Consider the following 24,664-nt stretch of genomic DNA (forward strand, 5'->3'; position numbering starts at 1 on the left):
AGCCATCTGTCCAGCACCAACCAACCTATTTTTTAAAAATGTATATACCTCAGAATTTATTCTTCGTGCTATAAAGTCCTATGACTATCTGAACAGAATTATTTTCTTTCTTATACTAAACACTGCCTTATCGAACCTTAAGTTGTTATATCTTGGTGGATCTGATACCAAAAATACCTTTTTAGAAAGAAGAGTACGGGAGTCATTGGTTGCCTAGTTGTCTAATTATCTTTACAACTAAGCATTCATTAGTTGACAACATGCCTGTGCTTTGACAGTAAGCCTGAATGGGCACTAAGAAAAGCCTTTGGCCCTAAAAGTTTCATTCACTAGGTGAAGAACATTTACTAGGTGCCTCTACAGTGTCACACCCATCACACAACACCAAGGACACACACGCAGATAAGATCTGATCCTTGAAGAACTGTGTATTGTTGCCGTGGTAGAGATGCTCAGACGACCATATAGAGCCGTCTGAACTGCCCCATGTAGGTGAAGGCAGAAAATAGGACAGGAAAGTAATGGGACACTGTTGTGACTTAAATCACCAAAAGCTCTGTGCACCATGTAACACACACAGAAAACAACTGTAAATTAAGTGTTGCTTGGGTTAGAGGAGAGTTGGATGTCCCTTAAAAATTCCATTAAAGACAAGGACCCAGTAATAACTTTAAAGCCACAGTAAGGACCTTTAGTTTTTAACTGCAGTTGGCAGGAGACTACTGAAGGTCAGAAAGGCGGGGCGGGGGGAGCCATACAGTCAACTGTGCAGTGACTTTGATGGAGACGATTGCCATTAATGAAAGAGAGGAAGCCAACCACATTGAGACACATTAAAAAAAAAAAAAAAAAAAAAAGAACAGACAATATTTGAGTTATGGTTACAAAACCAAAAGGAAGGACCTGTATTGAAGATAGGAGACAATGTGAGAAAGGGGTCCAGAATAGCGGGGAGTTTCTATCACAACAAACCAGTGGTTTTTAAAGTTACTCTTTCAGTAGACACTCCAGGAAGAAGGGCATGACCTCAGCTGCCATCCAGGTACATAAATATCCAGGTGGAAGTAGACTAAGCAAGTGATTGAGTAAAGAGCCTAGATGTATTACTTGTTATTACAGGATAAACAGGTGGTCCTAACAAAGACCATAGGTTAGAGCTTGCCAAAAGATTATACAAAATGAAGCAGAATTTTGGAGGTCGGTTACAGTTAGCAAGATCCCATAAAGGAAATAGGCACAGAATAGCAAAGCAAGAGAAGACCAGAGACGGGTCAGGGAACAGGAACATGGGCTGCACTTTGCCCAAGTAATGTGTAGGGGGGTGATTTGAATATGTATGAAGTTTTGGAAATTTTCTGTAATCAGAAGCCATTACATCATGTTGAACACATGATAGAATAGAACGTGGTAGAGGCAATTAATATGAGGCTCAGAACCTAAGTGTATGTCTATAACTGAACATAACTGAACAATTGTACATAGAAGGACTGTCTTTGGCTAGCTAAGAGGAGTTGCTTACCATATTATAAACAAATTAACTAAGGAATAAATACAGATTACCTTTTATTTCACCTGTAGGGACTATTGTTAATCAAAACATTGCAAAATATAACTTGAAAGAGTCTAAAATTCCTAACAGACGAGGTAGTTCTGTCCCATAAAAGGCAAAGCATAAAAATTGACTCAAGTAAAAAAAATAGTTAAAAATATTTAGCAAAGATTGAAATAAACAATGGGCAATAGAATGCCTGATAATACCTGCTGTTGTCTAATAATTGACATGTAAATCAAATCTCTTCAGTGAAATTGAAACCTTTATAACGACCCAGAAATACTAGACTTGGTAGAAGTGACCACATAAGCCTCTGAAAGAAGATATTATTGGCAAAATAATTATCGTATTAAATCTTTCCTATAAAATTTACATAGAAAAGAAATGGACTAATGATAATTGTTTTACTAAAAATAATAAATTCAAAGATGAGAAAGTATTAATTAAATGTATAGGGAAGATTTGCCTTGCTATAAGTAGGTTTTTAAAATCCTTTTTATGAAAAAAATATATGCTTTCTCTGATTAAAATGTTTAGATAAAATCAAAACATTATCAACAATTTAAAAGGAAGCTGGGCTTGGTGGTGCATGCCTGTAATCCCAGCACTCAGGAGGCAGAGGCAGGCAGATCTCTGTGAGTTCGAGGCCAGCCTGGTCTACAAAGCAAGTCCAGGACAGACACGGCTACACAGAGAAACCTTGTCTTGAAAACAAAACAAACCACTCCCCCAAAACAAACAAACAAACAAAATAGAGAATTTAAAAAGAAATGAGACTTTCTGTGAAAACGGAGACCTTGTCCTAACAGTGCCAACCTGGCAGTGGTTAGCAGCTCAACCTAAGCCTGTGGAAGTAGCAGAGGATGCCTGGTGGGCAGAGAAGAGGACAGGGGACTCCTTCCCTGGAGGCCTTGATAAATATTCACAGATTAATCTATTGGGTTCACGTCATCTTCTCTGAAACAAGAATTTAAGACGCCATAAGAAAAGGACCAACAAAGATAAGATTAAGTCCCCGAGAACTGAGGGCAGAAGCATTCATTAAGAACTACTTGACTTACCAATCAATTAGTATGCCAGAGTTTATCACGACACTGGCTTTCCTGTGTTTGGGAACATGGTTAATATTAACAGCTCCCTTCTGGGGCAGAAACAGTGACGTGGACAGTTGGACTTTGAATTTTATCCCAACACATCAGTTCTTGCCCACATTTGAGTTGATTTAGTCCTCTGCTCCAAACGAGAAACCTGGAACACAGGCTCTATTGTGCATATTCTCTAAGCTGATTGCACCTCATTCTTTCTCTTCTCCGTTTTTCATTGGAATCATTTTCCCACTGCTGGGAATTGAACTCAGGACTTTAAACAGTCTGCCTAATTGTTGGCAAGAGTTCTGGCAGTGTGCCTGCTGGCATAAATCTGGTGTAGTTCTTGGTCCCTGGAGTAAATATTTTATTACATCCTCAGGCTGTCATTGGGTTTAAGAAACTGTTGGTAGTTAGTTTTTGCTTGTGTTATAATTTGCTTTATTTTAAATTAAAATATAATTACATCATTTCCATTCTGTCCCTGTTTCTCCTTAAATCCATAGCTTCTTTTTTGTTGTTGTTGTTGTTGTTAATCATATGTAGGAATAAGTGTACAAATGCAGCCTGCTGAGTCTGTTCAGCATTCGTTGTATGTTTTTTTTTTATGCTGACCATTTCGTATTCGATAACCAATTAGGAGATTCATTCCTGAGGGAGACTAATTCTCCCTCTCTCAGCTCAGTATTTGCCTGTTGCTCTTGATCTAAGGGTGGTGCCCTGTGAGAATTCCCCCACTAACACTGACATGGCAACTGGTGGGGCCTTCTTTTGATTTTATTATTTGAGTCAGGATCTCATTATGTAGACCAGGCTGACCTTGAACTCACAGGAAGTCATCAGCTTCTACCTTCTGAATTCTATGATTAAAGGCATGTGCAAGCCACACCCAGTGACCATAGACAATTTAAAAATACATAAAAAGAATTAAAAGATGAAAGTAATAAGTGTTCCCAAATAAATAAATAAATTCTTGAGGCCATCTTCCATTTTCAAAACCCCTTTTATAATCATTTTCTTAAACAGCAGAGAGGAAGCCATAGGAATCTTGAAATCCTACATCGCAGCATCTATGGAACCCCAAACCTTGAAATCCTGCACCACAGCATCTGCTTGGTTCTCCACTTTCCAAGTGTGTAAACCAGACACCTAAGGTGCAAGGGGCACAGGACCCTTAGGCTTTGGATCATCTGGGTGAAGCTCAAGTGTGATGCTTTTCCCTTGCTGGGTACTGCCAATTCCTCTGTGTGGCACAGGGCACATGGGAAGTTCCATCTGTACCTCAGGGGGTGGTGACAGCATCTTGTCACCACTTCCCATCACACCTATGTGCTCTGTCTCCTGATCCTTGAAACTTCTCCATGTGTCTGATAGAATAAACCTGGTAGTTCTTGGGTAAATATTTTATTACACCCTCAGATTATCTTTGATCTTTGGGAAACAATAACACAGCAACAAGAGAAACCTGGGACTAAATGTACAATAATATAGTTAAATAAAGATATTTTAGAAAAGTGCTGAATATTGCATATGGATCTTAATGTTCTTCCCAGAAGCCACAAGTTACTAAATAAAAAGCTAAGATGTTCATTTGGCCCTTCAAGTTATTGGTCAGAGAAGACACCCCCAACACTGTTGTTGCTTTTAGTTGCCCACAAGAGCTTGATAGTAAGACTCTTTTGATAAAGATACCACACACTTTGGTCACAGAACATGGGTAAATCAAGTTGATACTGGCCTGGGTGTGTAATGAAAACCAAAAAGACAAGCATGTGTTTTTATGAAAGAGAAAGGGAAATGAAGAGAGAATAGGCTAACAAATTGAAAATCTCAGGGCCACGAGTATGGCTCGGTCAGTAAGTGCTTGCTTGCAAGCCTGAAGCCTCAAGTTCAATTCCCAGAACCTATGTAAAAATGCCATACATGGTGACACGTACTTTTAATCCACACTTCTGGGACAATAGAGACAGAAGGATTCCTGAGGCTCAGTGACCAGCCAGCCAAGGCTAATTGGTGAGTTCTAGGTCAAAAAGAAACCTTGTCTCAAAGGAAGTAGGTGACTTTCCTTAGGACAAAACTCATCTCCAAGTCCCTCCACATGATATGGCAAGAGAGAGAGGAGGAGGATTTTAAGGAATTGTAAATGACAGTGAGAACTGTGAACAGGATGAAGGCTGGCGGATTGGATGTAGGCAGGTCTTGAGACAGTGGCTTAGATAAAGTATGTATCTCTTTGAGTAAAAACAGAGAAAGCAGCAGGTACAATGTGTCGCGGTTGTTGCCTGAGATGTCACTAGCACCTCACATGCCTGGACTCCGCGTCCAACATTTTCCTCGGAGATCAGGAAGCTCTCACAGTCTGAGTTGAGAGTAACGTGGTAAATGGTCAAGACGCTGCACACAGAGACACCCCAATCCAGGTGCATTAATGCAGAATGTCCTCAAAGTCACTGCAAATAATGACACAAATGATATAAATGGCAGATCTTACGTCATGTGCATTCTCTGCAATAAGAACTGGGGAGCAGGAAATGGTATTTCCCTAAATTTACAGCTTGCCATGACTCCTGTCCCTTCCATTTCAGACCCACAGGTGCTCCAGGGAGCAGTGAGCAGTACCCCATGGGAATGGTTGGGACACACGGGCTGGAGACGTCTCATGCGGACACCTTCGGCAGCAGTATTTCCAGAGAAGGAACCTTGATGATGAGAGAGGTGAGTTGGTGTAACAGCTGTCAGACGGAAGCGCAGTCCTTACGTGGTTTTTTCTCAATAGGCTTTCACACTGAATGCTCATAGCATATATTGTATGCGTGCTGGCTAAACAGGACGGCAAGAGCCTGTGCTTCTTAAGTGGTTGCACAACTTTAATTGTCTGCCATCTTCTCTCCTATGTCCTCCCAAGTTTCTGCAGAGTGACTTAATTATATTAGTGCCAATTCTTCAATGGGAGCTATGCAAATCGGAATGTAAAAGCTGAGCCTGAGGACATAAAACTAGGAAACACAGATGTTCCCAACACCAGGGAGACAGGAATGAATGGCCACGCTTAATAGCAACGGCGGGTTTGTGAGCCTCTTTCCTCATGGTTTACCTTATGGAGTTCATATAAAATGCTCAGCAGTTTCAAGAAACTGTGCTATCTTCATATCTCATTAAATTAACATTTGAAAAAGCAATAAGCTACTGGGGCTAGAGAACAAAGAAACACACAATCAACCAGGAAGCATACCTTTGGCATGTATTTCCAACTTTGAGTTTTGAGAGTTTTTAAATTTGTTGTTGTTGTTCTTGTTCTTGTTTGGTTTTTGTTTTGGTTTGGTTTGGTTCTTTTTGGATTTTCCAGACAGAGTTTATCTGCATAGTTCTGGCTGTCCTCAACTCACTTTGTAGACCAGGCTGGCCTCGAACTCACAGAGATCCACCTGCCTCTGCCTTCCCAAATGCTGGAATTATAGCTGTGCGCCACTGCACCTGGTGGGTCTTTTAATATTTTATTAAATATATATGGCTTGTATATATGTCTGCACACCAGGTGTATGTTTGCAGAGGCCAGAAGAGGGTGTTGGATCCCCTGGGCCTGGAATTGCAGGCTGTTGTGAGCTGCCATGTGGGTCCTGGCAAAGGGACCCAGGTCCTCTGAAAGAGCAGCCAGTGCTCTCAGCTGCTGAGCCTTCTCTTCAGCCCTTGAGAAGAGTTTTCATTCATTAAGTCTAGGGACATTATTTCATTTGGTGGGAGCATAAGTTCCCTTTCACCTGTCCTTCCACTGTGGCCCCTGTGGTATTGTTGTTAACCTGAAGTGCTCTCAAGAGATCGGAGCACATCTTCTCTTATCATTTCATGTGAGTTTGAGAAAATAATGACAAGTGACATTGAGAAGTGTCACTGCATCTTTCCCCACATCTGTTCTTATCCTCCATAAAACTTCATGAGTGGTTATAGAGATGGATCTGTGGATAAAGTGCTGGCCACACAAATATAAAGACAAGAATTTGCATCCCCAGAACCCACAAGAAACCAAATGTGGAAATGGGGAATCTCTGGGCAAGATGGTTACTTAGACTAGCCTGAACTGTCAGGCTTTGAGGTGGGGAGACCCTGACACAACCAATAAAGGGGAGAGAAATCAAGAAAGGCACCTTGCATCAATTTTAGACCCCATAAATAATAGCATACATTTTAGAAGATGACTAAGAACGTGAAATAGGCTAGTTAGTAAACATAAGTGTTTCATAAAAATTAAATATTTTCATTATCACCATAAAATCCAGTCTCCTGTTGCTTCTTATCACAACCCCCTCTTCCCTCTAAAGCATAAACAGACAGAATGGTCCTTCTTTCTCTTCAGAAAAGACAGGGCTACGTACGTCCACTCACAGGCTTTGCCTCTCACTTTAGTAAGGAAGAAGAAGTTGTAATTTTGAAAAGAATAAGGCCCTTGGAGTAAAATTGGCAGTGCTGTGTAACTAGAAGACCAGCTCGCCTAGGGTCTTGCTGGGATTTATTTTATGGCCCTGTCAAATCTTTCAAGTAGACTTTAAAGAATGCTTTCGCACATGCCTTCAATGAAGAATGGGCTGCCAGCGCTGGCATTGTGTGCCTGCAATAAAAAGCTCCCAGTGCTGTGATAGCTTACCTTAGTACAGGGGGAAAGCGGTTCTATCAGGAGAGCTGACCACAAAAGAGAACACGAAGGGCCCAGCACTTGATGACCACAACCACCAGCACTTTCAAAATCACAGGCCCCTTCCTGTCTTCTGTGACGTTGACCTGCTGAGGGACCCTCGGACCATTTGTCTTCTCGGTTTCAACAGTCTGCTTTTACCAAGTGAAGGTATTTTGTTGTGTTTATGGTATGTACATGTAAGCATGAGAGAGAGAGAGAGAGAGAGAGAGAGAGAGAGAGAGAGAGAGAGAGAGAGAGAGAGAGTGTACATGAGGAGGCCAGGGGGCCACCTCGGGACACCAAGTGTCAACCACTTTTTTTCTTTATTGAGGCAATGTCTGTCCCTGGCACGGGGCTTACCAAGTAAGCTAAGGTATCTATCTGGCCAGCAAATTCTATTTCCCAAACTCTGGAATTAAACAAATCTTGGGGATTTGACTCAAGTTTTCAGGCTTGCAAAGCCAGCACTCTATCACTTAAGCCATCTCTTCAGCTCCAAAGCATGGAGTCTTAAAATAACAAAGTGTAATAATCAAGATACTTCAGAAAAAAAGAAGAGAGGAGAGAGGGTGGGGGGAGAGGGAGAGATTATAAGGAAGTGGCTTGTGTGGTTATGGAGGACAGGATATCTAATGATCCCTGCGCCTGTGGGTAGCACAGATGCCCGTGCAGAATTGAGTACAGATAAGATGTCCCAGCTCAATCAGTGAGCAGGGCTGGAACTAGGCAAGTTGTAGGCTGCGTGACTGGCTCAGTGGACAAAAAAAGTTAGCCGCACAAGGAGGAGGACCTGAGTTTCAGACCCCAGAACCCATGTAAAGCCGGAACTGGTCATTTGCATGTGTAATCCCCACGTTTCTACAGTGAAATGAGAGTCAACAACAGCAGACTCCCTGGAGGATTGTGGTCCGCTAGCCTGGACTACACAGCACCAGAGACTGCCCAAGGAAGCTGGAGGGCGAGGGCCTACACCCAAGGTTGTCCTTTGACCTCTGTAGGCATGCGGTGACATGTGGGCCCACACAAGTACACTCACGGGTATCACACACACTATTTATTCATACTATTTTTTTTTTCTGCTTCTTGTTGTGTTCTGGACCTCTTGGTTCCTGCCAAGCCAGTTTGGGGATGCTAATCTACCTACTAACTCCACCATCCCAAAAGCTCATCTTCTTGATGCTCAGACGCAATGTGGCAGACACACCCAGAAACTGGTAGGTCAGTTAAGTGGGCACAGAAAACTAACCCTCAAATGAGTCTTGAGGTTAAAAAAAAAAAAAAGTCCATTAAATACACATGTGTTTAAAAACTTAATTCAGGCTACAGTAAAAGAAAATAAAATATATAGACTCAAAATTTATCTTATTATGGTAAAATCTCTCTTATAGAATACTGTGAGTTCCATCAGGAACTCGCTCAACTTCATTCTTATGTGAGTAGAAAAGAATGTTCTAAAGAGTGTCCTGCTAGCGCTACCTGTCATACACCACATACTCGGCGGCCTGTCGTGCGCTCCCTGGCGGTTCTCCTGTTTTCCTCTGTCTTAGCTTACAGTTCTGTAGAACCATCTACTACCATGTGCCTCATCAGCCCTTACCGCCTTCTCTGCAGCGGCCCCGCAGCCTGGAAAGGCTATTCTGCCGCCTGGAAAGGGTATTCTGCTTGTCTTACCCTTCACCTTCTTCTTCTTCTTCTTCTTCTTCTTCTTCTTCTTCTTCTTCTTCTTCTTCTTCTTCTTCTTCTTTTTTTTTTTTTAATATTTTATTCAAGTTTAATTTATGTGTGTTGGTGTGAGGGTGTCAGATCTCGGAGTTACAGACAGTTGTGAGCTGCCATGTCAGTGCTGGGAATTGAACCTGGGTCCTTTGGAAGAGCAGGCAGTACTCTTAACCACTGAGCCACTTGCTTCCTCCCTTCTCTGTTGCTACCCCTTTGCACACTGTGTTCTCATCTCTTCTTGCCCTGCGACCATGTCTTCACCATAGCCCTAGAGAGCTGCTGGCAAAGGTTGGTCCTCTTCTCCCAGCCAACATGGTCAGTTTTACTGGGAACTTGGTCCCACTTGTTAAGGTTTCCACTCTCTGTCCAATAAGCTATGACAGTAGGGCTCCCATGGTGCATCAGGGCCTCCCAGAGCCACTGCACTCCACCAGCAGTCTAGACTTAGAGCCTCACTTGAGAAATGTTCATTGGCTGCCATGTTCTGCACTTTCTCCATCTGTGTGGTGGCGCTGAAGAAAGCTAGCTCACGGTGTTCCTATGAGGACCCAGTGGTACATGGTGCAGAACGCTCAACACAGTTAAAATACAGAGCGTGTTTCTGCTCATCCTCCTGGGAATGGTGAGGCTATCAAAATCAGAGAGGTTGGGCTCTCCTATTGACGTTCAATAGAGCAGGATTGTTGTTCAATTTCCTTTGTGCTCCCAGGAGAGAGAAGGTGTCAGGTGAGATGCTGGCTGATTGAAGCAAGGCATGGTGACTCAGAAGTGGGCAGATTCGAGGGTCATTGCTTCAGGCTTTTCCATCTCTGAGACACATCTCTAGCTAGCCCTTAAAGTCTTCCCTTAATAACCAGGGTACCTTTGTCACGTGCAAGGCCTGGGAGGGAATGCCACGGCTACGAGAGAAACTGAAAAATGCTAAAGTGACAAGGTGTGATTCATGCTTTGGGGAAACTGGGGGGAAATGTCAAAAGGCTTTTCAGGACCGAATAGAAGTTGGAAGGGAAGAAAAGGCTGTTTAGTGCACATAAAAAGCAAGGACGCTAGGATGGATGAGAGCTGAACTCCCTAAATGTCGCTTCGAAGATGAAATGTTCTGTGCTGAGAATACGCACCCATGTGAGCTCCCGGTGAACGCTGTGACAAAACGAATTGGGCAGAGGACCCTCACGGGGCAGTATGTAGTCCAGGAAACTGATGACACTCTGCTTAGCTGTCATTTCTCAAATTTTCGTATGGATGAATCACACCCCCTCAGGATCTTGAGTGCTTTATTGCTGTTGGGTTTTTTGTTTGGTTGGTTTTTGGGTTTTGTTTTGGTTTGATTTTGTTCTTTGGTTTTGTGATTGTTTGTTTGGGCTTTTTGTTTTGTTTGTTTGTTTGTTTTGTTTTGTTTTTTGTCTCATACACACCAAAAAAATTGGCTACTTGCATTTCCAAACAGAGGCGTGTGCAGGCCAGAAACTGTACATTCAAGACCGAGTCTGGGAGAAGCTGACTCAGGGTATGAGGGAATACAGCATGTCATGGTGGGGAAGGCATGGTGCTAGGAGGCTGAGGGGGCGTGTTATGCTGGGGAAGGCATGGCGCTAGGAGGGTAAGGGGGTTGGTTACATGATGTCCACAGTCAGGAAACAGAGTTTGTGTGTAGATGGGGATGCTCATCGGGCTATCCCATTCCTGTCCCCCTTTTCTCAGACTGGCTCCACAGAACACATTTGAGGTGGGTTTTCCCAGGCCAGCAAAAGCTCTCTGGAAACACCCTCACAAACCCAGCCAGAGATGAGTCTTCTAGGTGATTCCAAATCCAGCCGGGTTGATGGTGAATGTTAAATATCATGCTGGACCGGTTAGGTGACTAAAGAATTGGCATACAGTCTTGCCAGTACCAACCCCGGACCGTGGGGAGCATGCCTGCCATGTGCCCAGCTGTTCCGCTTTAACAAACCACTCTATGTTTAGTAGGTACTCAGCACTGCTGAGCTAAGAGACGGGGACCAGAAGGGGACAAGAGGGTCATGGGCAGAAGCAAGAGGGAAATCATGCCCTGGCTCTGCCCTAAGGAATCCTCCGGGAACTAGTTACACACTCAGCCGGAAGGGCAGAACTAAGCAACAACAGGCACAGTGAGCAGTGGGGACAACTTACAGGACGGGAAATATCCGCCACCCTGTTTCCATCTAGAATATGTAAGGAACTCAGAAACCTCAATACAAAAATAATGATCCTTTATAAATGAACAACATGGATTTCTTTTTTTTTTTAATTTGTTCACTTTACATCCTGATTGCAGCTGCCTTCCTTGCCTCCCAGTCTCCCATCTCACACACCTCTAACCCCCTCCCATCCTCCCTGCTCCCTCACCTCAGAGAATAGGGAGACCCTGTCTATAAGCATAATGTCTGCCCTGGCACAGTCAGTCCCTGCAGAACTAGGTGCATGCTCTGCCACTGAGGCTAGACAAGGCAGCCCAGTGAGGGGATGGGATCCAAAGGGAGGCGTCAGAGTCAGAGAGGGACCCCCATTCCAGTTGTTGGGGGATCCACATGAGTACCGAGCTGTGCATGTTACACATGTACAAGGGGCCTAGGATCAGCCCATGCATGCTCTCTGGTTGGTGGTTCTGTCTCTGTGAAGCCCCATGAGCCCAGGTTAGTTGACTATGTTGGTCTTCTTGTGGAGTCCTTGACCCCTCCAGCTCTCTCAGTCATTTCCCCAACTCTTCCATAGGACGCCCCAAGCTCAGTCTAGTGTTTGGCTGTGGGTCTTTGCATCGGTTTCCATCAGCTGATGAGTGATGCCTCCCAGAGGCGTTATGCTAGGCTCCTGTCTATAAGTGTAGCCAAGTATCATTAATTGTGTAAATGGCTACTGGACACATGGAAAAAAAATTCAAAATCATTAGTTGTCAACGAGATATAAATCAAAACCAAAATGACTGTTATCAAAAAGACTAAAAGTAGCAAGTGCTGGCAAGGATATGAAAAAAGGGACTCTGCATATTCTTGATGTGCTGTCATTTAATAATTAAAAATAATACTACCATAAGATCCAGCAATCCCACTACTGGGAGTCTGTCCAAAGCAAATGAAATCAATACATCAAAGCGCCATCTGCATTCCTATGTCAGAACTATTCACACCTGCCAACAGGTGAAAACCACCTTCACATCCATCACCTTGTGCATCGATAGGGGAACTGTGGTCCAGACATAAAATGCAAAATGATTAGCCATTAGAAGAGTGAACTTTTGTTACTTATGCCATGATGAATGCTATCGGGCATCATCATATCACATAAAATCATAGCACGTGATCTCCTTCCTCTCTGGAGTGTGAAGCAGTGGTCTCAAGCGGGCTGAGAACAGAATGGGAGGTGCCTGGGGCTGGGGTGGGGCAGGGAGTGGGGGCCATGGAGAATAGTTGATCTGTGGGTAACAAGCTATGCTTACAGAGGAGCAAGGGGGAATTGCAAACCAGCCAACTAGATGCACTGGCTTTGGGGGTTTTCTCTTAACAGTTGTTGTTCCCTTGGGCTTAGGGAGCTGGTTGACCTCCAGGGGAGTGGTTTGGAAACATTTAAAGCTGCACTCCTATCAATAACAATTTTAGAGCATATTCATAGAGCATGTGTACAGCTCTGTCCCACTGAATCAATACATTTTTAAGATTCTTTTTAATGATAGTATATGTGGATAGATATATGCATATGAGTGCAGGTGCCCACAGACCCAGATTATGTTGGATCTCCCCAAGCTGGAGCTCCAGGCAATTGTGAGCAACCCTGTATGGGTGCTGGGAACTGAACTCAGGTCATTTGCAAGAGTGGTATGTGCGCCTAACCACTGAGCCGTCTTTCCAGTCCCACGTTGTAAATTGGACCTGACAGGGTACTTAAAGGGAATGCTATGAGCAATACTTGCGATGCTCTTCCAGTCACAAGGGCCTTATCTCCTTCCTGCCTACTTCATGAGGGGGCAGCAGGCATTTGCTGACAGGGTGACCTTTAACAACAGAGGAGGACGGAAATCCTTATTTTCAAATAATCTGCTAGACCGTTGCAATGATTTGGCACTCCTGTCAGGTGTGATTAATCATTGTTTTGACCTTATAAATGATAAAGAGCCCAATGATAACATCTCTGCATTTTATTGAAATACCAAGGGTTTTTTGGGGGGGGAGTAGAGGATGGTATCATTTCACCCTCATGCTTTTCAGATGGATTTGGGCAATTGTTTCAATATAATATGACAATATAATCTATAAATCCAATTATCTGGTGACATTCACACACACACACATACACACACTTAAATACACACACACATACACACACATACACACACTTAAATACACACACACATACACACTTAAATACACACACACACACACACGCACACACACACACACACACACACACACACACACACACACACACATACTGCAGGAGAGAAATTTGGCGGTTCTGGTCCTGACTCTGACCCTCTCTTGTGGAATCCTTCAGGTAGCAGCATAAGACCTGAAGGTCCGGCACTTACTAAATATTAACAACAATTAATGTCTTTATTTTCTTAGGCAAAGTAGAAATTTCAATGTTACTATCCTGTACTCCCCAGTAACTCAGTTCGGGGTCCGCTACATTTGTGGTGAGGCACTGATCTGTGTACCATCTCACATCAGTTTGGAGCCTGTTAAGTCTTGGACCTGTGGAGGGGCATCACTCTCCAGTTCGTTCCCTCTCTTAATGGCATTATGTGCTTTTTTTCCCTCAGACGGCTGAAGAGAAGAAGCGATCTGGCCACAGTGACAGTAATGGCTTTGCTGGTCACATCAATCTCCCAGACCTTGTGCAGCAGAGCCACTCGCCAGCCGGCACTCCCACCGAGGGGCTGGGACGTGTCTCCACCCATGCCCAGGAGATGGACACTGGGGCTGAGGTAAGTGCCAGTCAGTAGCCATGGGAGCTCTGTCCTCCTCTGTGGGGTTACACACATTGGCATCTTCAAGGCTTTGCCACACTCTCTGACACATGTTCAATTGGTTTCTGCTCCATAGCTGCTTATATCAGTACTCATAGAAACCAACAAAAAGTTCTCATCTATGATCTGAGCCAATTTCTGTGTAATGGAAGGGACTTGAAAAGGCTGAAAGTTAGGTTAAATGATTTGCCCATGACACATAGCTAATTTACAACAGTGCTTGAACCAGAAGTTGGACCTCCTATGTCACATGCCTGTGGGAGAAGCCACAGAGTCGTGAGACTTCAAGGCCAACAGTTGTGACTCATATCTACATTGATCTAGTCAACCTAAAGCTTGACTTGATTAAAGAGACTTTGAAACGATTTGTTTATGAAAGATAGGGTTCCTGCTGTCTAATGGATAAGAGACTTCTTCTTTCTCCAAGTTGTGTCAGGAAGATGAAATAAGACATCTTTCCCATGTGGATCCAGTCCTCAGAAAGTCTGAGGGAACTCTGGCAGTTCTTAGACATCGCTGGATAGAGTCAAGGCTATGTCGTGTTAAGACCCTTAAGTGTTTTTACGGAGCATTGTGCACTGTTGGGTTCAACATTACCCACACTGACTTTCTGTGATGCTTGCACTCCTAAGGGGCCCCAAGGGCAAGAACTCACAAGCATCTTTAAAGGCTCAGCATGCAGTGTGGACAGCTGTCTTCACCTGAAGTCCTCTGTTAGTACCGGGGGGGGGGGGCACAGAACAGGCCTCTGCAGAAGAGGGTTTTGGCTCAAGTGCTGCTGTTATCGCAGCTGGAAGAGGAAATGTTTTACCATCTCCTGTCTGGACCTCTAAAGATGAAATTGCTGCTTTGGGGAGGGGCCGCTACTTGAGGAGGATGAAAGGAATTTCATTCTGAAGGACAAGAGGAAAATCTTGAAGGGAATTGCACTGGCTCTTTGTGAATTAGGAAATCAAATTGGATATTTGCAAGTTTGTCCTTATATGATTAGGGCTTAGGAATGTTGGTTTATGTTTAAATAAAAATCTAATAACAAAACTAAAGATTTATGCCTGAAACAGGAATACCCACAAGGGGCTTTTACAATGTTGAATGCTAGTGCATTTTATATAAAAGGAATAACAGGGAGCTTGGGAGAAGGCTCTGTTGGTAAAGTGCCTACCTCACAACCATGAAGACCTGAGTTCTGATCCCCAGCATGCATGTAAAAAGTCAGATGCAGTGGGGGAGAGCAAAAACAACCTCATTGGCCAGACAGCGAGCAAATGGATGAGCTCTGTGCTCAAAGACTGTCTCAGAAAATAAGGTAGATGAGTGATCAAGGAAGACACATGACAGGTGACAGGGACCTCCAACTCCCACATGCACACATGTACATATCTCCCCCCCCCCCCTCTTTCACACACACACACAAGATGGGCACTACAGAAGGAAAGAGAAGAACAGACAAAATGAGCAAATAGTTCTAGCACCTTCTTTGGACAAAATTCAATTACATAAGGCACCCAATGGTAATATTGAATAAATATTCTATACTCCAGCTCAGACTTATGCCTTTATGGTGCAGTCTAATCACTTAGGACTTATTTGAAGTGAGCCCTCAAGGTGTATTGCACTCAAAGCCAGCAGTCTCCACATAAAGCATGTGACGTTAGCATCCTCTTCGGCCATCAAGGGAAGGAAACACCAACCCCTGGATAACTGATCTCCAATTAAAGAGCTTAAAGCTGTTAGAGCTGATCCAGGTTCACATGCATCATCAGGCCAGAACGGAAGAGCCCAGAGGCTGCCTTTCACGAGGGGAGCTCATGAGCTGACTGTTCCGGGATGGAGCGTTGCTGTGGCAACATGCCTTGGAGTTTGCTTTTCCTAAGACTATTTGGTCAGTGCATGATGACGTGACTTAAAAGTAGAAGTAAGTTCTGTAGGTAGAATGGCCAATGGCAGGAGTACAGATACTAAGGTGCCATCTGCCAATTTGATGTCATTTTCTCACTGAAGCATCTATAATCTGATCAGTAACAAAGCCCTGCATACACACACACACACACACACACACACACACACACACACACACACACACACACACACAGAGTATCTGGAGAGTCGCAGTGCTGGGAAAGCCTGGACAGGGGTCCATACTTTGCTTAGGGACTGGAATGTGAACAGCACAGCAAAGGCATCTGTAGTCTCTGTCAAGCCTGAGTGACACCATGTCAGCGCCACCTGTTCCTGCAGCACTGACCTCTGCTTCTTGCTTTTTCATCAGTATGGTATAGGGAGCAGCACCAAAGCCTCCTTCACCCCCTTTGTGGACCCCAGAGTGTACCAGACATCACCTACTGATGAAGATGAAGAGGATGACGAGTCATCCGCTGCTGGTAAGCAAGGCGACTCTGGTGTTTTAGAAAAAGAGTTCCTTTCCAGCACAGCCCAGAGACAAAACTCATGAAGTCAGTGACTACAGCATTTATTACTTATACCCTGTCTTAGGACAAAGATATTTTAAGATTTATCATTTTGTGGAATTCATAAAGCAAACTATTTTTTTTCTCCTCCCCTCCACCCCTGATTTTTTTCTGGAAGAAACCCAGAGGTATCCCAGGATACTAGGAAAAGCCGCCCCGCAGCGATCTCCAAACTTACCGCATATTTCTCAAAAGCAGTTCCTGGGTATAATGCTGTGCTCGGAGTAGTGTGGTGCTGAGCACGCCATGAACACATGCTGAGCTGTGCTGAGCTCCAGGCGTGCGCTTCCGTCGCAGGTCTGGCTAACCGAGAGGATGGCCTTGCTTCTCTGCTTTCTGCAGCTCACTAATCCTTGACATCAGTTTATGTGGATTCTCAAAAGGGAGCTGTTCCTTGCTTGAAATGACAGGAATGGCATCTTTGTTTCTGTGAGATTAATTGCTAATTTTCTATACCATCCAAAGGGCTGTCTATGAGCCTGTTTTGCTAACGAACAAAATACTGCTTCTGTGACTGACATGCTCTGAAATCCTACTAAGAGAGTGTAAAATAGGTTTGGGTTCATAGTGTCCTTGCTGTAACACACCCAAGCCAAGCCCTTCCTCCACACTTCCATTGGCTGCCTGCCTAGATGCTATTGACTTCTCTAACTCTTTCTCTCAAAGCCCTGTTTACTAGCGAACTTCTTAGGCAAGAACAGGCCAAACTCAATGAAGCGAGGAAGATTTCAGTGGTAAATGTGAACCCAACAAACATTCGCCCTCATAGCGACACGCCGGAAATCAGAAAATACAAGAAGCGCTTCAACTCAGAAATACTCTGTGCTGCTCTATGGGGTATGTTGGTGGCTTTTGTTTGTTTGTTTGTTTGTTTGTTTGATTGTTGGATGTTTTATTTCTCCACTCATTAATCAGTTTCCCTTCAAGTGTTAAAAGCCTATGGCTCTTATCATCAGAACACACCAGGAGAATCATAGCTCTGTGGTCGGCCTAATGAGTGACCAAAAGTAGATTGTATGTAGAAGGACCGTGTGATATTCAAAATGGCATGTAAAGTGATGGGTAATAGCAACCACAGAGCTCACCACCATGTAATACACAGCCACTACTTGTGCAGCACAACACAGGGCACCCCACATGCTATCTCCGTGACTCAGGTAGTATCCTGCAAGGGGTCTGATGCCATTGCATCCATCTCACAGCTCAAAAGCAAGCCCAGCATATTTTAGGTACTTGCTTAAGTACCTGTCAGCAGGAACTGGATACAGTGATGTTCCTTTTCTGCTGAAAACATCAGTGTGATGTTATCATGTAGATCTACAGATGTTAACTGCGTTCAAACTCAGTAAAGGTGCTGGGAGATTTTATCAACGCCCTGGCCTCTATTGCTCACATCGTAATAGGAAGATCAGGATCTGGTCCACCTGAACCATCTCCATTGCTAGGCTCAGAGTGGGCATCATAAGGCTAAAGACATCGCCATGTCAGTAGAGAAGAATTCTGAAAGCTGCGATTTGTTCCATGTGGGGCACAATGGCTATAGCCAGGCCTTTCAGCTACTTTCACTGGGTTCCTGTATCTACCAATCTTCTCCGCCCCAATCCCTTCCTTCCAACCCTCCAACACTAGGTAGACAACAAGAAGGTTAGAGTGGAAAGGAGTGCAGAGCTCTGTATTCTATTACCTTCTGGTTAAGGGCGTTGAGTCCCTTGGAGCAAGTCCAATCATCGTCAGAACCAGCCAACAGCAATACAGCAATAGCAAAAGCATCAGCAGCACCCATCACAGGCCCTCTCAAATTTATACCCCCTCAAGAGTCCTCAGAAATCCAAATATAAACTATCTACGATTGGCAAAAATCACACCCCTCATGGAGTGTGAGACAACCGTAGTTAATGGCTGTAGACAGTCTGAAGCAGTCACATAATAGAACTGGGTTTTTAAAGGAGCCAGAATTCCCACTACAGTGGCTCTGCAGTAGAAAAAACTGAGGTCTGGAGATGACAATAACCACATATACTGTGGTGGAGCTTGAGAAGTGGATATTCATGTTTTCAGAAGATAGAGGGGCACCAGGAGATGTGCAAGGTGCACTGCACGGGGAATCTCTCTCAATGTAGGTACATTTTAGTAAGCGGATGGCTAATATGATTAGGCATGAAATTTTAGGGTTATAGTTACTAGATGAAATGACTCATCTGCCAGCTTTAGGATGAGGAACACTGCTTACAGGCGTGACAGGGTAGAATTGGGTAACTGAGAACTCTTTAAAATCAGTGTCTCTCTGAGGCAGCTTCTCGTGGCCTGCCTCATCGTTTCCCTGGCCAAGAGCAGAGCCGCCCATGTGTGTGTGAGGAGGAGCAAGGGCTCCCGTGCTGGTAGAATATGGAAATGGAAACTTCTGTATTTTGAAGGTGGATAGGTGAGCTGCCTCAGAAGTCTCTGGATGAATGGGGGGGGGCAGTCTAGGAAAAAAGAAGTTGAGCATACAGACAGCACCAAGGAAGAGGAGGCCCTCCATACAGGGGGAAATGAGCAAATGTGCTTCCCTGCAGAACTCTGCTTATGGCCCCCCTTGGCGAGGACTTTCTGAGCTAAGTAGTACGCAGATAGGCATGATGCCTTGCTGCCTCCACATTAGAAACTGAAACTGTAGGTCTGTTACTGGAGGGACAGGGACGTAAGTAGTGAGCTGTGCCTGCTGCCTCTCTACATCTACCGTAGCACCTACCTGCCCATTCGTTTACGTTAGCGTGGCACAGACTTCTGGACTTTGTAGGGCTCCAGGTAAAATGTCAGTCCTTCAGTGCTTCTTAAACTTGCAGGTGTAAACCTTCTGGTGGGAACTGAAAACGGCCTGATGCTTTTGGACAGAAGCGGCCAAGGCAAAGTCTACAACCTAATCAACCGGAGGCGATTTCAGCAGATGGACGTGCTAGAGGGACTGAATGTTCTTGTGACGATATCAGGTATGTTACTAAGCTGTCCTAACCCCCAGCTGTGCCCAGGTGGCAAGCTGGCGCCCCTGCTCTCTGAAGAAGTCCTGCCCTGGAAACTGCAGGAGATGTACAGCATTGTAGCAGAGACACAATAGGCCAGGTCGTGAGGAGCAGCCGCAGAGAGATACTGACTTTAAAGAGTTCGCCTTTAATTCCAGCACTCGGGAGGCGGAGGCAGGCAGATCTCTGTGAGTTCAAGGCCAGTCTGGTCTACAAAGCGAGTCTAGGACAGCCAAGGCTACACAGAGAAACCTTGTCTCGAAAAAAAAAAAAAAAAAAAAAGAGTTCTCACCTACAAGACCCTGGGAGGAGGGTCTGGCCTCCCAGGAAGACTTAAACCTGTGCCTTAGACCTGACTGAGGCAGACCATATCATAAAAGCTGTGTATTTAGGCCTTTCCCTCCCTTAAAACTCAGCAAGAATCTTATTAAGCTGTCTATACTGCAGTTACTGTCATGTTCTTGAATATAGAATAGCAAAATGAAGGCTTCTGGGAGAGGAATTAGCAGGCAAACATTTCTTTGAGCTTCTTTTTTTTCCTCAGAATGTCTGCTTGTAACCCACTGATGTTTTAGGGACGGTTGTGCTAGTGTAACCACTTCTACAGGAGGATGGAGTGGCAGCATGCTTATGTTAGGTTTTTTTTTTTTTTTTCAACATAAAAAGCTTTTTAAACTGGCAAAAAAAAAAAAAGACTTTGTTAGACCACTAATAAGCCTCATTATAACAAGTGGAAAAGGCTTCGGGATCTATTTATTGATAAGAAGGTGGTTTTCTTCCTGATAGTGTTTGAACAAATCACCCTCCTTCCTTTTTGCTTCACCAGCTGTGAAATCTACAGTACCACTTAAGTGTGAGAGCCACCAGGGTCACATCTCTGGGATAAGGTGCAGGCCTTCCATATTGATGGCTCAGCATTCCCATCACGTGGCATAGTTTTTGCTCTGTTATGCAAAGAGACCACTCAAGGGCTTCTGGGTTGAACCTTGAAGATGAAAGTTTAACTCTCCAGGTGGGCTTGTGGTTTAAAGGAAAATGCAGTCCTTGCTGCGAGTTTCAAGTTTTGTCATTGCTAAGTTAACCCAAACTGTTCTTGTCCTGCGATTTGAATTGAGCTCTAAGTGGTCTTTGTTTCTGGCTAATTGCTTTCTTGATTACTACACTCCCAAATCAAAACTGAAACCGTACATCTGTTACCTACCCAAAGTGGAAATGCTCCCAGACAGTTCAAGTTCAGGCTCTATTTTGCTGCTTGTGACAAGTCTTCATCTTCCGAGTATAACATTTTCCTCTTATCCTGGAGCACCGAGGGGGGAAAGAGAAGATAAAAGTAAGAAGGGAGATCCCTGAACTGCTCCTATGGGCACCAGGAGGTGGAGCAATGGCTGCTACCCTAAGCCCCTGCCTGGCCTCCCGGCTTCGGCTGACAGAGCGGGCAGCAGCTGTGCAGTGTGCCCCACAGTTTAAGTCTGTCATCCCAGTGAGGGATGCTCCCAAAAAATCTCTTCTTCTAGTACATATCCCATCTGTAGAACATAAAGCCTCTATAAAGGCAATGGGAAATATCTGAGACATAAAACACATAAGCCTAAATTTCTCATTAAGAACGAGCCACAGAAATGCACATTTTCCCCGTGGTGCTCAGATAATCCAGTGGAGTGGATGCATTCTGCTCTCTATAACGTCTTCCATGCCATTGGGCTGGCATTTTATCATCCCGAGAATGCTTTGAATCGCTTTTCCAAAGGGAATGTTTAGCCTTCTTGTGAATTCCAAGTCCTCATCTTTTCTTTTCCTCTTTGATATTTTTATTTAACTTTCTTTTTGGTGACCTCAGCACCATAACTTTGCCTAATATCATCCTCCATACTCAAATTGCTTTACTGACTTTGTTTCTGTCTGCTATTAAATTCCTTTGTCTTACCCGTTAAACAAAACTGCTAACAGAGGTAACAGAGCAATTAAAAATGTAAGGAGAGATGCACATAGGTAGGTTAAAATATCCATTTGCCAGCACTCAATTCAAGATTAAATCTAGAATGTTCTGGAACTCTGCTATAGAGTTAGAACTTACCAAGTCCAGGAGGTCAGTGTGCTCAAATAATAAATCACTTAAAGGTTAAAAAGTGCAATTTGTGGGTTTTGGCCAAAATACTAGGTCTGTCCTGATAGAAGTAATAGCGAGGAAGAGCTAGGGTGCCTCGTTATCCTGCTACCACAGACACAGATGCCAGCAAGAGCCCAGACAATGTGGGGGAGGGAACAGAGAAGGCTGTCACAGAGCTTCGAAGTAAAACTCCGTTATTTCAACAGGAAAGAAGAATAAGCTCCGTGTTTACTACCTGTCATGGTTAAGAAACAGAATACTGCACAATGACCCGGAAGTGGAAAAGAAGCAAGGCTGGGTCACCGTCGGGGACTTGGAAGGCTGCATACATTACAAAGTCGGTGAGTCTCAGCCCAGTAGTGGAGAGCTCGGCAGATTCTCAGACCCAGTCCTTTGGTTAAATTTATTCAGTGTGTTCCATCTGCCCTTGATGGTGTATCTGCCCCAGTTGAAGAAGTTGCTGGACCCCAAAGTATACATGAATTGTTCCCCCAAAAGTAGGTTGATGAAACTCAAAGGATACACTTAGATAAAATGCTAGGCTCCAGTTTGAAAATGTATATGTACTTTTCCCAAAGTCCCCACAAAATAATAATAAAAAATGCAAGGAACTCCCAAGATTGACTGGATCAAGAGAAGAGAAGCCAGCAAGTAAGAGATGGCCACAAAACCAAACAAGAGCAGCACTGTGACTGGGGTCAGATATAGTGGGGGTGTGGATTCTTAATCTACAGGGAAGGACATTATAAAAATTATCCACTTGTCCCACAGAGCCCAGAAAGACCAGAAACCCAGGGAAGACCACAGAATAGAGGTGCAGAGCAGAGCTGAAAATAGGATTGCTAGGAAGCAGAGAAGTTGACAGTCCTCAAGAGCCAGGTCCCTCCCACAGACAGGCCATTGTCCTCAGCCCCGCAGCCGAAGGGGAAGCCTTTGCTCAGCTGGTGTGATGGTAAAAAGACTTGTGAGGGCACACTCCTACACCGACACGCACATATAAACCAGCCTGTCCCCACATAGCTCCCAAACCGCTGGCAGCATGTTTATGCTCCCATGAAAGAGTTTGAAAAGTTAGCCTTTGGGAAAACTAAATGTACGGATACTAGCATTTAGAGTCCTGGGAGGAAGCTCCCTACCTGACTTCTTTAAAGTGACTGCTGGCCGTTGATTATCCTCCCGCTTCTACCAGAGAATAGACAGGTAGATCTCATGTGCAAGAAAAAGAAAACAGGAAGTAAGGACATCAGAAGATAGAGCATGAGAGAAAATTCAGAAAGGAGAAAAGAAAGGAAGAAACTATATTTTACAGATATCTGACAAAAGTGTTTCTATAAAAGAAGATTCGGAGTATTTCTAAAGATGGAGCAGGGTTGGGGATGTCAATGAAAGACAAAAACAATCTTAGCAGGAGTAAAAATATATAAGCATTTAAAGATGAGACACAAAAATGAGGAGCTTTCCTAGGAAGTAGAACTGAAACATAAAGGGGGTCTGCCTCGACCTGACTGGGGTGACAGGGAATGAAGAAACAGCAGGCAGACACACATACAGAAGAGCTCAGGCCATGTGCCTTATGCATTCTGACTGGGATGCACCAGCATCCAGGAAAACAATATGGCGTTTAAATACAGAGGAAAGGAGAATGTCCTTAAGACTCTCAGGCTATAAGAAAACTAACAAAGGGCATGCATAAAACTGTCCTGGACTCAGAGGATCTTGGGATTTTTCAAAAACAATGCTAGATCCTTAGAAAACACAGCCAACTAAGGCCTTAAACTTCCAAAGGCAAATTTATTTTTAACTAGGGTTTGGGGGCGTGGCTCAGTTGGTAGCGCGCTCACCTTGCATGCACAAGCCTTGAGCTCAATACTAGAACGGAGAAACTGGCTGTGGTGTTGCAATCTCAGCACAGCGGAAGTGGAAGCAGGCAGAGAGTGGAAATTCAAGCTCATTACACATTATCACAGAAAGTGTGTTACACCCACTTTATAGCACACAGAATAGAGGTCATTAGAGGTAAACACCCCTCCCCGTGCATGGAGCAACTCACACAGAGATTCTTCTCAGGAACTGGCTCTCATGACTTTGGAATCTAAGAACTCCCCTCGCCCCCCCCCCAAAAAAAGGGTTACAGTTAGGAATCTGAAGACCTAGGAAAGCTGGTTGTGATTTAATTCAAGTCCAAAAGCCTGCGGTCCCAATGAATTGATGATGGGTTCCACTTAGAACCCCAAGAAGAAGTGATGATTCAGCCTGAGTTTGGAGGGAGAGAGACCTGACTCATTTCTCCTCTGAGGACAGGAGGAGGCTTTGGCCTTCTTGTTCTGTTCACGTCTTCAATTTATTGCCTGAAGCCTACTGTAGTGTGCTTTACCCAGGCTACGAATTCAAATATCATTCTCATCAGGAAAGCACTCAAAGAGACACCTAGAAAAATGTTTGGCCAAATATTTGAAAGGATGTGGCCCAGGAAAATTAACATATAAAATTAAACACCATGCTATCAAATTATGCATCAGTGCTAAAAAGAGGGTGGAAGACATCTATGGACATGCCATGTATCCAGAACATTCCATTTCATGCACCGTCTCTGAGTAAGCTACCAGAGGATGTGTCCCACTAAAAATAAAAAACTAAAACTTAGTAATTCAGGAAGAAAGGTAAAGAACATGGCCAGAGCGATGGAATCTAGGGAAACCACTTTGCCACAGACCTGCAAAGCAAGATTGTGTCGGGTACCAGAGGAGTGCCACAAGAAAAAAGAGGAAAAGGTGTGACTAGATTGTGGCTGTTTGGCCATGTTGAAAGCCATTTCCTAGCAGAAAGTTCACATCTACTTAGATATGTAGAAAGAAAGGAAGTGGAAAAAAAATAAGGAAGAGCAAGAAAGAAAAATATCTTCATTGTGTATTACATGTCTTAGCTGTGAACACAAAAGATTTGAGCTCTTCAGAGTGCTTTAACCAGAACCTTGAAAAGGGAGCAGTCTGGGGATGAGCAGGAGGCAGGGTGGATGCACGCAACCTCTTCGTGGAAGAGGGAATGGCTTACACACTGGTTCTTCCTAGGCTATGAAGTCAGTGA

The 24,664-nt window shown here is 44.1% G+C and overlaps 1 protein-coding gene across 1 annotated transcript in view; it reads left to right on the forward strand.

The window, feature by feature from the left end:
• Tnik (TRAF2 and NCK interacting kinase) overlaps positions 1 to 24,664 on the forward strand; it is a 173,390-nt gene that overhangs the window by 138,984 nt on the left and 9,742 nt on the right. Inside the window, exons 21-26 of the mRNA XM_051156996.1 lie at positions 5,223 to 5,352; positions 13,800 to 13,964; positions 16,276 to 16,387; positions 17,141 to 17,311; positions 19,300 to 19,443; positions 21,787 to 21,921. Coding sequence (XP_051012953.1) covers positions 5,223 to 5,352; positions 13,800 to 13,964; positions 16,276 to 16,387; positions 17,141 to 17,311; positions 19,300 to 19,443; positions 21,787 to 21,921 — 857 coding nt within the window. The remainder of the gene's footprint in view (positions 1 to 5,222; positions 5,353 to 13,799; positions 13,965 to 16,275; positions 16,388 to 17,140; positions 17,312 to 19,299; positions 19,444 to 21,786; positions 21,922 to 24,664) is intronic.

This window comes from Acomys russatus, chromosome 15, assembly GCF_903995435.1.
Source record: "Acomys russatus chromosome 15, mAcoRus1.1, whole genome shotgun sequence".
Taxonomy (NCBI): Eukaryota; Metazoa; Chordata; class Mammalia; order Rodentia; family Muridae; genus Acomys; species Acomys russatus.